At 29.5% G+C, this 19,518-nt stretch overlaps 1 protein-coding gene across 2 annotated transcripts in view; it reads left to right on the top strand.

The window, feature by feature from the left end:
• The window catches only part of LOC142323638 (uncharacterized), an 89,248-nt gene that overhangs the window by 42,211 nt on the left and 27,519 nt on the right, over positions 1-19,518 (top strand). For both annotated transcript variants that reach the window (XR_012756143.1, XM_075363577.1), the window contains exons 7-12: positions 713-847; positions 4,083-4,209; positions 6,353-6,385; positions 11,702-11,981; positions 14,711-15,013; positions 18,409-18,547. Coding sequence is in view for 1 of the 2 variants with exons in the window: in XM_075363577.1 (XP_075219692.1) it covers positions 713-847; positions 4,083-4,209; positions 6,353-6,385; positions 11,702-11,981; positions 14,711-15,013; positions 18,409-18,547 (1,017 nt within the window). In the remaining variant the exon portion in view is untranslated. The remainder of the gene's footprint in view (positions 1-712; positions 848-4,082; positions 4,210-6,352; positions 6,386-11,701; positions 11,982-14,710; positions 15,014-18,408; positions 18,548-19,518) is intronic.

Here is a 19,518-nt window from a genome sequence, read left to right as displayed (position 1 = left end):
AAATGTACTGTTATACAAAAAGGAAGATATACTTAAAAAATGAGAGGAAAATATGTGGTATAACTGTATTGGTCTTGCAGAAACCAAATCATATCCCCAAGTTCATTACTGACAAAAAAAAGAATATCTTCTAGTAATATAAACATTTTTTTTTGTTCATCTGTAGCATTTTTTTGGGGGGTAGGCTTGTTTTGGTTTTGGCAGGCATAGTAAGTTATAATTATATCTCATTATAAAGTATCTATTTTTTATATATTATTTACGTTTGTTGTGCTTCATGTTGGTTAATAATTTTTATGTTTAAAAGGCTTATCAGAGACTTTTTACAAATACTCTAGAATATGTTTGATTTTAGACCATTAAAAAAAGATTAATTCAACTCTTAAAATGTATAAATTGCATCTTCTTATGATAGAAAGTCAGTAAATAGGTCATATATGGTATTAAAAAAATAATATTTCTGAAATACTTACTTAAAACTCATTTTTATATTTTTTGGCTGACCAAACAGATGAAAGTCACTTGGTTAAGTTGGGACTGCAATGAGATCGAAAAAGAAGTTGCTGCCCTATTTCATTAGTTCTCTTTTGGTTTAATCAAGTCATGTGAAGTCTGTATTGTTGTGATGGAGCAATAGTATTTAAATTTGTTAAGAAAGGAATTAATTTCACTGAATTTGTTTTGCAGTTTAATAAAAAGTCTTTTGTTTTAGAAACCGTCCGTTGATCCACCTCTTATAGCACCAGTTGACAACAGTAAAATTCCAGTGGTGAAGAGGCAAATTCATTTGAATAAACTATTTGAAATCTGCCTGCAGATATATAACAATGAATTTGCTAAAATAAAGGTAACTGTATTTTTTTAATTTTGTTCTTTAAAACTGTATACTTCTTTCAGCATCCACAGTATTTTTGTACAAAAACATATTATTTTTTTTATGATTAATATACATAAGCTTGTAGTTTGTGCAATAGGAGTACGAAATGGAAATTCGATAGCAAATGAAAAATGCCATGCCTGATTGGTATTTGAACCCAGGACCTGTGGATGAAAGACTGAGTCACTACCACTCCATCACAGAGATCGGCATATTTGACTGACACTTTTTAATAAAAAAATGTTAAATGATTCTCTGAGGAGGACACCCCTTCCATTTACCTTTTTTTGAGAACTAGCTGCAGGGTGTGCCTACTGTATGCCTCTGCAGCTAGGCCATCTGGCCGGGTTGTTCTGGTATGCGACGTCTCAGAATGGGATTATTAGGTGTCCAAAATTGATTACCTCTTGTGTAAAAATATTTTTTTTTTTGAATGATGAAAATTGATATAACGATAGTTAAATTAGAAATTTAACTCTAGAAATTGATACTAACGAATCGGGATTTTCTGCTAGTGATCGGTACATTCTGGTGCCTACTTTTTAATGATAGTTCATTATTTTATGAAGAAAAAAAATCACAAATAATTAAAAAATACATTAAAAAATCTTTTAAAACACAACTCTTAAATTAAATGCACTAAAAGGTAAAAAATCATTTTAGGACAGTATCTCAGAATGGATTTGACAACAAGGTTTGATGATGATATGTAAGATTATGTGAAAGTCATAGCTTTAAATTAAAAATTTGATGTTTTTACCAATTTTTTCTTATATATGTTTGCACCCTGCTCTTTAGGCCATTCATCACACATAACAAAAAATTGGCAAAAACAACAAATTTTTAATTTGAAGCTATGACTTTCATATAATCTTACATATTACCATCAAATCTTGTCAAATGCATTCTGAGATACTGTCCTAAAATTATTTTTTTACATTTTAGTGCGTTTAGAGTGGTGTTTTAAAAATTTTTTACATATTTTTTATTTTCTTAGAGTTCATAAGTTTATACTTTACAGTTGTGCTAGCTCACAGGTTTGAGCTTATTTAGTGAAAGTTCGGATCGGTACGTTTTACAGTGGGTGAGAGCAATCAAAACATAGGGCTAAGCTAAATGATATAGTTTCTGGGTAACCATCATTTGGTCGATCAAGAGTGTACCCAATGCATTTTGTAAAATATTAACCAAATATAAGGTTTGTAAATTTTAATATATAAGTAGCAGTGATCTTAGGTTTCTCTATTTTATTTTCAGTGAAACAGTAAAAGAAGTGACATTATGCATTCATTTTGAAAATATATTTTAAACTGGGTAACTATTCCAAATACAGTGATTTTTTTTTATTATATGGAGTTTTAACATGTTCATTGTTACAGAAATGTGTGTATGTATATTCTCATGACAAAATGGATTTTTAATTTAGTTCATATAACATTAATGATGTAGGAATATGTTTAGTCACATTTTTGACTTAATTTTTTTGGTTGTGTTAACATCAAAAAAGTTATATCTAAGCTACCAATTGACACAACAAATACTGAAATTCCTAACTTAGTAAAGAACAAAAGAGTTTTGTATAATGTTTTGTCTTTAGGTTCCTAGGATTCTATTTTATGAAGGAGATGATCAGAAAGTAGTTGTAATACTTAATTGAAATTCTGAAACATTTTGTCCCTGTTGAATTAGAATGTCTAGGTATCTGTAAAAAAGATTCTGTGGTTCTAGCTTGATCATGCTATGAGTCATACTGTGCAGAATTCATTGGTAGTGCTCAGTACATAAATGTAAATAAATCATGATATTTATCTTCAGTTATAAAAAGAGTACAAGTCATTTCCTACAATTGAATCGCTGATATGTTTATATTTGAAAATTTTAAATTACTTTATTGTAATGAAGGATGTTTGAATTATTACAATTATGGAAAAAAACTGTTATTCTTCTTCATTTAGTATTTTTTTTCTTTATATAAAATATAATTTAATAATTTTCAGTAAATTTTGTTTGAACATGTTCAATTTTTTTATTTCTCTTTGAATTTTCTAAAAACAAAGAACTGTATAAAACATTCTCTATTCTCTAAAAGTTATCTTAAGTTTAGGCCAGACAGATCACCACCAGAGTTGATGAAGATGTCAGGTTACCTCACTATAATAGCATACACAAAAAAAAACTGAAATTGCTGCTTAAATGTGCTGCTATATGTAAATAATACAAATTATTTTTCATCATTATACGTATTGCTTGTTTAGAAGGGGATTAAAAGATTTGGCTTTGCCCAATAGTCACTTATGACATTAAGCTTATTTATTGTGCAGCCACTGGACAGGAAACAGAATCCCCAAGTTGATACACAGGCAGATAAGTTGGTAAACACTGTATTGTTTCTATGTATTGTATGATTATATTGCCTTTACAAAATTGCAGCACATAAATACAATAAATGTAAAGAGAAAGAAAAATTAAATTAGAAGACAAAGTCAGTTTACCCATGTGCAGACTCAATAATAAAAAAATTATCACAAAGGAAATCTACATAGTAGCCCACCACTGATAAAATATATATATTCGCTTAAATTACACAAATTAGATTAAAAATACACACTGTCGTACGAAAGCATAAAAAACATCTGTTTAAAAAATTAACCTTCAATATGTTTTTCTCCTATTTAACTGTGTGAAATCAAACCTTGTAGAAAGAAATTCTTGTATAATGCATATTCCTGATCAGCGTTTAAATTTTTTCTTCATTGCTGACCCTCAAATTTAATGTAATGTCTGACAGTGATTCTGTTCACATTCAGTGAATAGCGATAATTTTAGTCTGATGTAAGAACCGCTGTACTTGTCAATAAATGTTCTCAAATAAATTTAAAGATGAGAGAACTATGAACAATAAATAAATGTGTTCCTTTTTTACTGTAAACATTATTGTTTTACTAAATTAAACTGAAATTTGTTTTTTTAAATGTCCTGAAAAATGGCCCATTGTTGCATTTAAGAATATCCCAGTGTGAACACATTAATACCTATAGCATTCAATGACTAAAAATTAAAAAAACAATAAGTTCTGCAAAAGATATTTTAAATTTTGTATGTAAAATTATTTAATTAAATATAGAGTAATACACGTAGTTTAATGCTAAGTAATTTTATTATTTATGAAAGTGTTTACTTAATCTGATTAATGTTCCCCCTCAAGGCTACACAAGCAGAGAAAGAGATTTGTGAGACCAGTAAAAGTTTTATGACGTATACTAATAAAGTACTTCAGACACTTGTAGGTTTAAAAAAAGAAGTTAATATTTTGACAGGAGTTACACCACCAGGTAAATTCTATCATTTGAATTACAATATTATTAATGTAGTATTTCAGGTATAAATTTTGGCAGTTTATTTATTTATTTTTTTGTAAATATTTCTTTCATTTTTAGTAGTATTTTTAACTACATTCATCCATTGCCGCTGTCTGCTAACAGAATGCATCATACATGGATTGTGCATTCAGTGATGTTGATCTGCAGGAATGATCTTTGTTGACCTGTAAGAATTGGTTTATTAAACATGGAATCGGCAGTCAAATTGTAAGGGATGGAAAATAGTTTTCAGTTATGCTTAGAACCCTTTTCAGTCATGATGTATTTCTAGTGAAAAATTTACTTTTTGTAATTATTAAATTATTTCGCGTACTATCTGTATCTATGCCTTGTAATTATCTAAAAAAGTTTATCTTAAATGCATTGTTAAAGGAATAGGGACTTTTTTTGTAGGTGAATTTTTCTTCATGTGATTTTTTTTACAAACTGCAACTGCAGTTCCATTTTCTTTAACAAGATCTGTTCCACACATTCCACAGTATTCAAAATATTTAATAATGATGAGGATACTTCCAAAAATGTTTAAAAATGCTATGAAACAGTCTTTAGAAGTTATTTAAACTAAGATGGTGACAGTATTTCACCAGTAGGCATCAGTATTCTAAGCTCATTAAGTCATTGAGGATGACAAACGATGACTTTTGTGTATAATCGGGCTAACAATTCCCTAAAAAAATATAAATTATAGGGATGCAGTTCCTCAGAATGAATTTTTGTCATTAATATTCTACTATTATTAGTTTCATACCTGCTTTACTTTAATAAAAATACTTTGTAGTGTAAATAAATAAAATATACAACCTTAATATTATGGATATTAAGTCATACAAAAATTGAGATTTTATTTATGGAAGTGTGAATAAGTTAATCAAAGATTAATTCATGTTATAGAATAAATTCTATTGTACAGAAATATTAATCACTATTATTTTTTTACTTCAAAAATTATGTTAACTTGTTTCCTTATAAACAGAGTTTTTTGATTATGTATTTGTAATACCTGTATGTTCTATATGTATAGCAATTTCGGTTAATATTATTTTTTATAATTAATTGTTAATAGTTTTAATTGTATATTTTTACCAATTGCTTAAATTCACTAATCACTTAAATTCTAACTCGTTTTTAAAGCTATTATCTCGTATGTTAATTATTTATTGTATATGATTTTAATTGGATTATTTTATCTAAATAAGGACTTACTGATTAATAATGAAATATTTTACACCATCAAACCAGTCGAATAAAGTTTTACCTTTAATGCGCTTTTGTTTTATTTATATATGTAGCTTTTATGTTAACGAGTAAAATTATTCACCAGTTTACACAAGAAAACTTATGAACTATGTATGTACTTCATGAGTTTATACATATAGGGGATATATTTATATATATATATATATATATATATATATATATATATATAGAGAGAGAGAGAGAGAGAGAGAGAGAGAGATTGAGGAATGAGTTACTGCTCATAGTGAACATTTATAAGTCAAATGATTGAGTCTAACCTCTACTGCAGCAGTTTAAAAGATTATGCCGGTTGATCGAGATAAAGACCAGAATTGATTAATACAAAAGGTGTTATTCTTTCATGACAAAGTCAGATCCCTCACACATCTTTGGTGACCTGTCAAAAATTTTGTAAAACTGGATTTAAAAGAGACCTGTGAAAATCACTTATCAAAGATTTTCATCCAGAAAATACTGAAGTTCTACAGTCACAGGATCATAATTTTACCTCAAAAATGGTAGAAGGCGGTTGATCAGAATGGCACATATTTAATTTAATGAACTTCATTTGGAATCTAAAAAAAAGTTTGTTTTACTTTTGCATTAAAGTATAAAGAAACTTTTTCCCCAATCCTGTATGAACTTGAAATCACTGACAAGATAGTATGTATATTTAATCAACTTAGTTGTTAAAATATTTTATGGTACAGTTAACTATGTTTAGAAAGTTACATTTATTTGATTTTATGATCGGTTATTTTATTTGAACTATTACCTGCTACTTATTATTTATTAGACCCAAACCTGGTTGGTGATTGTTAATTTGTTATACTAAATATTATTTAATTTATGATTTCAGTTACTGAAAAAATGGATCAGTCTGAGGAACCAAGTAAGTTTTTAGAAAATTCAGTCATATTTGACAAATTACATTTGTATTATTGTAATTTTTATTTTTTATCAATTCTTGTAGCTGTTGTAATATAAATAAATAAAATTAATCAAGATAAATTTCTATATATATTCTCTTGTTTATCTATTTATAATCGTATTATAAATTAAAAATTCCACTAATTGTAAAATGGAAGATTAAGTCACCCACCTGTAAGAGCATACTTTCACCTTATTCTTGTACGATTGTCAGTCTCAATACATAATTTTTTAAATATATGAAAATTAATGTATCCATTTAGATTTCATCATTTAAACTATTACTCCAGGAAACAAAAAAGAATTTTTTTTGTCTCAGGAAGAAAAATATGTTATTCTGATTGTATTTTTCTCCTGAGTTCAAATATGATAACGATTTTTCGCCATCAGACAAGGTTTCCGAGAGACAGGCATTTATAATTTCAAACATTTTAATACTTTCTGCATTCTTAACTACACAATATTCAAACATGTGACTCACCTAGAAAGTAAGAAATGACAATTTTTTGCTATATTTTGCCTGTGGAGCATCCCTCTTGATGGTCCAGCACTAATTGGCCAGCATATTAGGATTCCATTTACCTTGATACCTCTTTTCCATAGCTGAAATCTGATGAAAGTGTTTCCCATGCTCATTGCTTACTGCACCAAGATTTTCCAGGAAGAAATCTAGGTGCGAGTGCAGGAAGTGTACTTTTAAGGACATATTACAACCCAAATTTTTATAAGATTGTTGACAATATCATGGTAATTTTCCGCCTTTTGATTTCCCAAAAAACTCTGAGTAGCATTTCTGAATGCTTGTCAAGCTGCTTTCTCCAGTGGATTCAATAGTTCCTCAAACTTTTCATCCCAGTGATCGTATTTGTGGATCCATAAATATTCCTTCTTTAATTTTTGCTTCACTAGTCTTAGGAAACTTCTGTTTTAAGTATATAAAACCAGGAGTATTGTCCATGACTTTGACAAAATTCTTCATTAATCCTAATTTGATATGTAACGGAGGTAGATACACATTTTTAGGATTACACAATGGGTCATGTTTTTCACACTTTTCTGTATAGGAATGAGTGATTCATGTTTAAGCCATTCTTTTCTAATGAAATGGTTTTTTTTCTGTTCCTACTGTCCCATTCACACAAAAAAACAACAGTACTTTGTGTAACCAAGCTGCAGACCAAGAATAAGTGCAATTACCTATCACCACAAATATTCCATTCATACACTGCATATTGAAGCTTTTCCAATATAAATTTAAAGTTTGTTTTCATATGTTTCTTTCATACTAGCAGAGTGAGCCACAGGTACTGATGGGAATTTATTGCCATTATGCATAAGCACAGTTTTTAAATTAACTATAAGAGGGAATCGATGAACAAGTGCCATTCTGCTGGGTTATGTTCATTACAAAGTGTCTCCACTTACAAGAGAAAAATTGTCATTACAAAATGCTAAGGCATTTTCTTCAGAAAAATAGTCTTTAAATTCAGAATGACGATTATGATAAGTACATACATATTTTTGTATTCTTTTGAAGAAGATTCCATCCTTTTAGCTGAAAAGCAAGCATTTCAGACCGTTTTTTGGATAATTTTAAATCTTGTATGAGTTCGCTAAGATTTTCTTCAGTCAGTAAATGAGGCTCAGATGAACTGCTTTGTTCAAAAGTTGTATCACCAAAATCTGTTTCTTTTTCTTCCTTACTTCTATCAGACTCTGAGCTCTCTTCATCTAATGTCACATGTTCCTGAGGCTTTGGTTTGGGCAATTCTTCGCAGTGTGGAACTGGTCTCATTGCAGATTACAAGTTAGGGTACACCACTGTATGTTTTGATTTTGACGTAATCCCTTTAATCTTTGTTAAGCAGAAATAACTTTGGGTTCCCTTCAAATAATAGGGATAGCAGATGGCATGTGTCATTTTTCCTTGCAGTGATAAGCCTAGAACATGATAAACAATAGATATGTGGGGCCCAGGCCTTTGTTTGGTCCCTGACTTTACACCCAAAATAAAGTTCATAACTTTTTTACTAATGGAGTAAGGTTTTGCCTTTGGAAAATGGAGTTTTGTTTTGCCTTTGAGCGTCACTTCACCACATAGATAACCAAAATTGTTAGGATGATTTAAACAAACTAGGCATTTTGTAACTAACGACTAATTAAAATAAATAAAGTTGTAAATATGTAATACACAATAATTCAGACATACAAAGCACTGACAGTGACAATAGTTTACTGGTTCTCTACTATCTCAGAACTGGCATTGTTCTGATGAATGTGAGCTACAGAAGATCACATTTGTACATGTCTGAACATATGTGAACCTGCATAACAGTAGCAACTCTACCTTTTGAGTTAGCTCATTTGGTTCCATCATATTTACTATGCTCTAGGAGCTTTTACTTGACAATGGACAAATGGACGAAAAAATGTTTTAAAATATTTAAAGAAATTAAAATAACAAAAAAACTGGGTGATGGAGAGATTCTGAATGCATATTTGAAAACAGGATAAAAACCTGCAGTAAGTATACCTATTGGTACTCGTGAGACAAAAATCATATTGACTAGTGTTATCAACATTCAGAGTCTGAGACCAGATTATGGTATGCGCTCTCTTGTTGAGTGATCCGATCATTAATGTCACTTAACATTTTTGATTCTGGAACATCTTAGCTGTATAACTGAAGTCAAACAGTGTACCAGAACTTAATTTTATTGATTGTTTATGAATATATTCGAAACTTGGTAAGGATTCATTACCACTTTGGTTTAACTTCTGAGTTTTATTTTTTCATGAAAATTTGTTTAAGTGAATTCAAGATATAAATGCAAACATATTTTGCTATTCCATGATTTGTTTTTATTCCAAATTAAAAATTATTCATTAATAAATGTTTTTACTTCATGATTAAGCTATTGAGTTCTTGATGACTATCAAAACAAGTTAAAATTAGGATATGTAAAACAGAAATTTTACTAGTTGCAAGACAAAGTCATTGAGGTGAGTGAATGAAAGGAAATTTAGAATTTTTGAAAATAGAATTATGAGAAAAATATTTGATCCTGAGATTGTTGAACGTACTGGACAGCAAAGGAAGCGCCACAACGTTGAACTGGATAGATTATATTTGAGTCCAGATATAATTAGAATGATTAAAAGTCAACGGTTGCACTGGGCAGCATACATCACATGAATGAAGAATGAAAAAGTAGCTGCTAGGGTTTTAGATGGGAGACCTGATGTAATGAGACCTTTCGGTAGACCCAGAGGATGTTGTGAAGATAATGTTAAGTGGAAACTATGGAGTAAGTTAGTAAGTAATTATATATTCAGTCTTATAATATAAATTTATCAAGCAATTGGTCTGACATCCAACTTTATTTCTGCTACTTGACTCAAGTGATGAACACATTACAATTCAATAGTTGATGACATTGAATTAAATGTCTACATGTTAAATGTAAATATATGAATTATTTTGTCTGTATTAGATTGTAAAAATCACCGGCACAAATGTATTATACCTGAAAAGGAGTACTTTGAAGGTGACATAATCAGTATTGATGAATAAAGATTTTTTGAGAAAAACTAAAATTCCATGAATTTTTTTTATCAAACCTCATCTATATGCATAAAGAAACTATTTTTTTATACTTTTTGATTAAAAAAAAAAAGAAAGATGTGACTAATTAAAAATGCAAGAACTATATTAGTAAGTCATATTACTTTTTATTGAATTTAGTCAGTGATTTTTAGCTCACCAACTTTTAATACAATATTATACTATTTAGTGAAATTAATTGTCTGGTACTGTTTTCTCTTCTTGTTTTAGATATAAGAAAAAAATATTAATTTTTAACTCCTCTGTATAAATTTCACTTAGTGAACCCATCAAACTACAATTACTTAATTCTATTTTATTAACGTAGTTATAAGTGAAGTAGTTGTTCAATACTAGAAAAAAGGGGGGCCTATGGCCCGCCAAAAAATGTTATAAGGTTTATGTTTCATTACACATGATTTTGTTAAATGTTTTTGCCGAGTGTAATTAAATAACAATCATGAATTTAGCATACTAACAACAACAAAAACTTTTGCATCAAAAGCTTCAAAGTCCTGAACATTTTTAGTTGTTTCTCGAGTTGTGATTTTTTACACAGCTGTAACCCCAATATTTCCCCAAAACACAATTATAATTTTAGATAAATTGCTTATATCAAGAAGTGTAAATTGTTCAAACAAATGAATCGTTCGTGTTCTGTGTTCAGTTGCTTGGCGCACCACTACTGGTCCACTCTGCGCCAGTAGCAGCTAAAATAAAAATACAATACAAAACAAAAATAAACAAATAAACCCATGCATCGTCCTTGTTTGGAAAAGAAATTATGATAATTATGTTATAGAGAATAATTATAGCTGGTCAGGGCTCACTTTGCTTGCCCAAACGTCTAGCAAGGGGATTCTGCCCCCTGGACCCTAGACACATTTGTATCTTCATATTTATGAGAATATTGAGTATTTTACAAAATATTAGTGTAGAAAATATTTTTCTTAACATTTTGGTGGTTTTTACATTTAAAATAGGCTTTAGGTGTGAGTAGATATAGAATTTAATAGTATTTAATAGAAATATAATGTTTAACGCTAACCGTATTGATAACAGGAAATTGGCTTGGGGATGCCATCATCTTTGTTTACTCTTCTGTGTGTTCATGTGACATATTATTGGCTATTGGCGCAGATCAGACTGCATGATGTTCCAACAAAACAGAGAGAGCCAGTGACTCTCTCCCGCTAAATAAAGAATCCTTTTTTATTGCTAAATATTAACTAATAATCCCTTTATTTTATTAATAAATAACAGTATGTAAATAAAAATATAAATATTTATAAAATATAAATAAAAATAATTTACACTTAAAAATTAAATTAAATAATCTGTAAATTAATTGATAACAGACTACTTCTAGCGAGAGAAAGTTGTGCGCGGCTGCCTGGCACACCACCATTGGTCCACTCTGCACCAATAGCAGCTAAAATAAAAATGTGAGAACATATTACAAATAAACAAATCTACACACCATCCTTTTTTATGAGAAAGATTTGTGATGGTATTATTTCCCATAATTTATACATTTTTAAATTAAAATATCATTTTAATATTTTATAAGATGTGGTAATATTGGAGTTGTGTGTTGTTGTTGGCATTATTAAAACCTGATTTGATCCATGTTTGCTAATTAAATTAAATTAATCATCTTTTTTTTAATTACAGGTGTATCAGATTATGAGTATATGATAAAATTCTTAGTGGCAGAAGAGGAATTTGTTAATTCATCAATACCAATTAAACATACTTCAGAAAAAAACTGTGCGTTTTTAGATGTCAGTACATTTCCTAAGAAATTTAAAAGTTTGATTTCAAAAACTGAAGATACACAAAAATACTTGTGCATAAATTGTGGTATTTATTTTAGCGTTGATGATAAAGGCTACAGTATTGAAAGAAACTGTAGGTTTCATTATGCAAGTTCGCTTAGAATAAAACAAAGTAGGTATTATTTTTTTAATTGTTCTTATATATCTTTTCTTTAAAGTATAATTTAATTACTTATTTGTAACATTAACCCGACCATACTATCTTATGTGCTATTACAGAGTGCCATTCGCTCTGGTGCAGATTTTTAGAAGCAATTTAATAAATTTAACTGAGTTCAGTTGAATTTGAATCTTGCACAGTTTTCATAGAAAATATTTATATGTTTATGAAGGGGTGATAGTAGTTGTGCAAAAATTCAACTTTCATCTTTTCTACATAAACAGGTTAACAAAAGCAAATTTTTTATATTGTACTGCATACTTTATACTGCAGATATTTCCATGTGGCTTATTTTTAAAAGTTTCATATGTAAATACAAAGAGAATATTTCACTGTATTTTGATGCTATTGAATTAAAATTCTGATAAATATTAGCTGAGTTATAAGAAACTGGAATGTGTTGGGATAAATAAAACCATGAAATATTAAGTATGTAGAATATACAAGGTGTGGCTATTAAATAACAAGATTAATGCTGTAAAATATTTTATTTTAAATTTATATATATTTAGTTATCATCCCCTTCAATATACACCTTTCCTCTATCCCTATGACGCTCTATGCGGATTTTCCATTGTTTGAAACGATGCTGGAAGTCTTCTGTGAGCTCTTTCACGTGTGCCGCGTTTTCTCTCACAGCTTCAACGGTCTGAAATCTTGTTTCTTTTAATGCAGATTTAACCTTGAAGAACAGATAAAAGTCGCATGGTACCAAGTCGGGCGATTAATGTGGATGGTCTAACACTGGGATGTTGTACTTGGCTAGAAACGTCTTGACAGACAGTGCAGTGTGAGTCGGTGCATTGTCCTGATGATGAATCCATGACTTGTTCTTCTACAATTTGGGTCGTTTTTTTCTTATTTTTTCACAGAGTTGAGCAAGGACCTTAAGGTAGTAATGCTGATTAATAATTTGACCTTCAGAAACCCAGTGAAGATGCACAATCCCATGAATATAAAAAAAACAATCATCATCTCTGAATTTTTATTATTATCTTCAATGTCTTCTCAGCCACCTTGGAAATGTTTAAACCACTCAAAAACCTGCGCACATGATAAACATTCATTGCCATATCATAAAAAATAAGTTTCAGTAGCAGTTTTTCCAAGTTTCATATGAAATTTCATGACAGTTTTTTGCTCTAATAAAACACCTAACTTTTTTTGGCAAAACAAAACCAGATTTTATCCAAACAAAGGCCACAGCCAGACTAATATGTCTACAGAAACTGGAGTGACAACAATCGAAAGAGAAGGCTTCATGCCACACAGCAGTCGATCGTACAAATTTGGTGCATGCGCAATTCTGTAGCAGCGTTAGTCTTGTTATTTAATAGCCACACCTCATATGTAAATTTTTAAAAACAATAGTGCATTTAGAACTAGCACATTTATTGTAAATACATATAGTTGTAAGTTTCATGAACAGTTTATTCACATTTAGTTTTACATTACCCCCAAAATGTGTGGTTGGAAAATAAATTGTGATATGAAGATTTTTTTGTTAACATTTTGCATATAAAAACAATTTTTCAGTAAACATCAATGTGACAATTTTTGAACAGAAAGGGAATTTTATTCAATTTTAACTTCAGATACCATATTTAGTGTGTTTTAAACCTTAATTCATCAAAAATATTAATTATAACAAAATAAAAGTTGAACATTAATTAATCCCCTCAGTCATTGGTATTAGCTTTATCATCAATGCCTGTGAACATTAATTAATGATTTTTTTTAACTGTGGTTTCTTTGTATTTTTTATTTGTATTACATGATTTTTCATAAATAAAAGTAGGCTATTTTCAAAAGATTTTGTAAAAAAAGAATAAACAAAATCTTGTGAGATGTAAAACTTGTTGATATATGTATTTCTTTTGTTTTTGTTGAGATTTTGTGTGGAAATTTTAAGTATCTAATCATATATATATATATATATATATATATATATTTAGAATATGTTTTGAAGTCTTTTTTAATTTTATGTTTGTGCTTTTTATTCTTACGTGTTACAATGTGCTGGACAAAATTCCTGGGTTAATTTTTTAGCTGAAAATAATTTTTTCTTAAAGATTTTAAATTCATTCTGCACTGAAATGTTCTTAATTTAAGAAAATTAAGAAATTTTTTATGTATTTTTCAAAAATATTGTTCTTTTGTCAAATTTCTGATTATCTCTCTTCCCTCATCATCTTCAAACTCTTATAACTATACATTTTCTTTTGGTGAGGAGTAGAAAGTATATAAGATATATATCTGTTAATGACTTTATCTCAGATAATTAAAATTATTTTCTTCCAGTATGCAGCAGCATTTTATAATTAATTAATCTTATTCTATAAGACAGAGTATATGGAGTATACTAATGTTATTTTTAAAACTGGTTATAAAATTATTCATCAGTTTTAGAAACAGTTTTTTTTTTTGTATTTTGTAGTGTACAGCCATGGTTGTGGTGTACGGTTAATTATTCCTCATTTAATTAATGGTCTGTTGAAACTTTAAAAAAAGATTATTTTTACTTAAGATATATACAAAAAATTAGACTTGTAAAAATTAATGAATCTATATGCAAGATGCAGCAGAAATCACCTGCCTGTGATTATATTTTAATGCCTGTAAGTATGTCTGATCTCTGTTGTGAGAATATTTTTTTATCTGTTTGCTTTATCTTTTTTTAGGTAGGTGTGGTAGAGTGCGATACTATGACTGCTGCAATGCAGAGGAATCAACTGGTGGATGTGTTACAAATAAGTATCATGTTCGAGAAGTTACAAATTACTCTTGTATGCCTGGTTTTAGAGAAACAAGACCGGCACCTTCAGGTGTACTGAATACAGAATATGGAATATATGCAGTCGATTGTGAAATGTGTTACACAACTGTAGGGTCTGAACTTGTTCGTTGTACCGTTATAGATATCAATAAAAGAGTAGTTTATGACCATCTTGTGAAGACAGAACACCCGATTATAGACTATTGCACAAAGTAAGTTATATATCATATATGCTGTTCTACTTCAAACTGAGTAGCTGATTTTTTACTTAAATATGTTAATTGTTTATACATCAGTAAAGGCATTAACAATCAGTAAATTCATTGACAATTTATAAAATTGCATCTTGCAATCTTTTGTTAATTTGCTGATTATTATATCAAAACATAATGAAGAAAATATTTTTTTAACTTTAATAAATAAAATATTATTATATAACTTATAAATAATTAAGATTTATATAACAAATTTAATAATTACTATAATAAAATCTTAATGTATCAACTATGGACACATTTTGGATTTATACAAAAAAAAAGTAAAAAAATATTTAAAGATAGCATCCTCATTAAAGTAGCAGCTGCCATGTATAATAATATATCTGTATTAAAATGAGATGAACCTAATCAAGTTTTAATCTATACTGTTTTAGCATTATGATGTGACTACAGTGAAAGATATTTTTAATATGTTTTTAAATGTGCTTCAGTGTCAAGTACTTAATAATTCTCTGATGATGATGATTATTAACTCACTGAAAATGTTCAGATATTCTTAAAATAAGCTTTAAACTGAAGGAATTGGTGATGTACATTTGAATTACCATGCTTTCTAGAAGTAGCACTGAACATAAATTAGCAGCTAAATTTATGACATTAAAGTTTAGAGGATAAAAAGAGGCACAGAAGACAAATATTAGAATGTAAGAAATAGATAATTGGTGGTGTAGGGTGGATTGTTGATAAGAGGTTTGTTGAGGCTAAGAGGTTGGCGTAGAACAGAAAAAATGGAGAAATACAGCAAACCATCAAATTACTGAAGAAAAGTTATAAATATAAAACATTTACTTTAGTACTATTTATTTAGTGTTGTAGTATCATCTGTTATGTACTGTTCAGTAATAAGGTCAATGCATTCCAAGCTGTGGTAATGCTGTGCAAAACAATGATTAGTGTAGCAGTTATAGCAACATTTGTGCCTTATGATCTAGCTAATAATGAGTAAATGAAAATGAATATAACTAGACAACAATCACAATAAATATCCCAGTAGTAATAAGATGAGTATTAGCATTATATCAGAATCCTATTTTTTGAGAGCATTTTTCACTTTTTTAGCTGTTTTCTGTTGTTTTTTCTTTTTTTAAGCAAAGATTTGAAAGATAAAATTTAAAATTTAAAAAATGAAAAGTAGGGAATAAAAAGATGTTTGTTTTCAAAGGATTACATTTTTCACATTTTGGTATGTGAAAAGTGAAGATTGAAAAGTCACTCTGTTTTTTAAGTTTTATCTTACTTTTCAAAATAATCTTTTGAATAGCAGCAGATGAGAATTAAGGTTAGGATAACTTGGTGTGTGATTCTGATTGTTTTAGTTGAGTTTTAGTAACTTGGCAAGTAAAGTTAAAACCAATGACTGAAAAAGCAAGAAAAATCAGCCATGAAAATAGCAGTTCTGGAGATATTTTCTACTGAAGGGAACATTTTATTTTCCAAATTTTAACTAAGTGTAATGCAAGAAATGATAAGTATTAGCTGCACACCTTTAGGTTCACCATGTACCTCATTTTTTTCTACATATAGTCAGTCTATCTCTTCATATTCTACTGGTAACCACTGTATAAAGTTTTCTCTGCTTACTTTGGATGCCATATTATGAAGTGCTGTACATGCTAATATTATTTTACCTGCACGTCCAGGATCAATTCTCTTGTGATTCAGCATAGGGAATCAACTTCATGATACCAATGTTACACTCAATTAAATACCAAGTTCTATTATCAGCTACATTAAACCATCTCTCATGACATCCTCAGGGTTACGATAAAGAGGTGAGATTAACAATTCTGACAACCCAATTGTAGTATCACCTAAAATGACAGGCCTCAGAAAACGGCCTCCATGCATTTTCAAATTATCAATTAAAAGCTGTGTTCTGTAAAACTTGTATTGTGACATCAGTTAGGTCAATTTGCATTTACAGCATAACATGTGTTATCAGGGCTACAAGGCATTTAATAAACATTAAATATTCGTTATTTATTTATTTTACTTATTAAACATTTAATAAATGTTTACTTTGTTTGTCAATGATTGCTTTTTCAAACTCACTTGATCAATTAGTATTTACCAAAGTGTCATCTACACATTCTGTTACCAATATCTAAAAAAACTTTTTCTAATATTGTAAACATTTTCTGGCCACTTTACCATTATTGATAACAATTCATTTACAACTGCATTAACACCTCTTCTACAATGATAGATACAGTTGATTTCACATTATGGGCAGTGAAAATTCCATACATTTGAATCCCATTGCCAAAACAATATATTGTTACCAATAACCTTTCTTTTGTCGATAATGGCAACTACTCCGAGTAGCTTTATGCATAATGGCCAATAAAATTAAGTATATAATCTATTCTTTCTTTGACAAATCTGACCTTTATGCCTCCTTCTTTGTTATCATCTGCTTCTTCACCTTCATTCAGTAAACCCAGTTTGTTTCTCTGAATTATAACCTCTTTCATTATAACAACTTTTACTTTTCAGTGTAGTACCTTTCACTTGCAGATACAAAATACACTTTGCCAAATAATCAGCAGTTGAAGAGTAGACACAAAAATTTTTTGAACTTGTTAAAAACACAATCTAGAATATTGTTCAAATTTCTCCAACATTTTACTCTGATACTACTCTCTTTTCAAAATTACTATCCAAAAAATAGAACAGAAGTAAAAAATGCAAAGTGTGAAATTAAAGTGTTCTTCAACAATTAAAAAAAAAAACACAAAATCACTTCTCACTTTACTAATTCTGCAGACTGAGAAGTGAAAAGTTGGAGAGTACTTTCAAAAACAGACTCCCTGGTCGATACTAGCCCTGAGGTATTAAATAGCATCTGATTATATTTTTCATTTGGCTAAGTAACACTATACTTTTGTCCTTTTTTTAGATCATGATTTGTTTTATTGTTAATGTATCTGATTTTATAACAGTTACATTTATTTGTTCATTCAATCTTCAAGTTAATTGTTATTCACATTAAATTGAAGAGAAAGTCCCTTAGTGATTTGAAAAAAGATACGCTGTAAGACTGTAGGACTATAGTTTCTTTCTTTAATGAAAACTATAAAGAAGTTGTTACTTTGATCTCTTCTCTGGCTTAAATTATAATATATTCATATTATAATTAATTTCTAACCCTGTTATTTATGATATTCTATAGAAATGAAAGTCCTGTTGTAAACAGTAAAGATAAATGCAGTCGCATAAGTGAATACTTATAGCATTTGCATTGTAATTGTGGTTATAAAATTGTTGATTTCAGCTTGTAATAAATTCTAGTAATATTATTAGTTATTTCTTTAAATTATCTTTCACAGATTTAGTGGAATTACAGCAGAGAAAATGGTTGGTGCATACAAAACTCTAGTTGATGTACAAAATGACCTTTTAGGGTTCATTTATGCTGAAACCATACTAATAGGTCATGGTATTGGCAATGATCTAAAATCTCTGAAGGTAATGTATAATATTTCAGTTTCTTATTTTTTCGTTTTTTTGGTCATACAAGACATATATATATATACTCATGTGGCAGAACCAATTAAGCATATTTAAGGAGTTATAAAAAAGGAATGATAATATATAGAGAAAAAATGTTTTTATTTTCTAAATTAGTACATACCGTTTAATAATCATTAAGTTTTGAAAATAATATCCTCAAGATGGTGGCCATTAGCAGCAATACACTGTTGAAGATGATCTCTGAAGCTTTGTATAGCTTGTTCACATATATTGCAGGGTATGGCATTAACTTCTTCAATAATCTGCTACCTTAGCTCTGTTAGGGTGTGAGGGCAATGTTTAAATACTTTTTCCTTCAGATATCCCCAGAGAAATAAATCACAAATGCTCAAATCGGGTGACCATGCAGGACCTCAGAGAAACCAGACGTCCAGGAAAACTTTCTCTCAAAACATTGAGTGAATTTCAGGCTGTTTTAGCTGTAGCCCCATCTGTTGGAACCACAAGTCCCCCAATCCCTCTTTTTCAACAATTTTTTCCATTCTGGGCTGCAGAAAATTTCACAATGTTGAGACATAACGTTTGGAAGTTACATTCACACCATCCTCCTCAAAAAAAGTAGGCCTATGAGTCAGATTGGGATTCATCACACTGCTCCATTAATTTAGGGGAATTTAGTGGTCTTTCATGAATAGTTTGGGGATTATTTTCAGCCTCATAGTGAAAATTTTGCCTATTCACAATACCACTTGGTGAAAATGTGCCTTGTTGCTACTGAAGAAATTTTCCTCGGAGTGATCTGTGCAAATATCTGTTCACACAGATTTTGGCAGTTGGCGTAGTCTGCTGGACTCAATTTTTTAGGATATCATTATTTTAAAGGGTCAAAAAATCAGATCGAAATGCAGAATCCTCCTCAAACTGCGGTCTGACATTCCCAAAGTAACAGCATGCCTCTTGAGCAA

This window comes from Lycorma delicatula, chromosome 4 (assembly GCF_047948215.1).
Source record: "Lycorma delicatula isolate Av1 chromosome 4, ASM4794821v1, whole genome shotgun sequence".
In the NCBI taxonomy this organism is placed as follows: Eukaryota; Metazoa; Arthropoda; class Insecta; order Hemiptera; family Fulgoridae; genus Lycorma; species Lycorma delicatula.
Note: the sequence above shows the minus strand (reverse complement) of the source record. Positions and strands in the feature narration are given on the sequence as shown.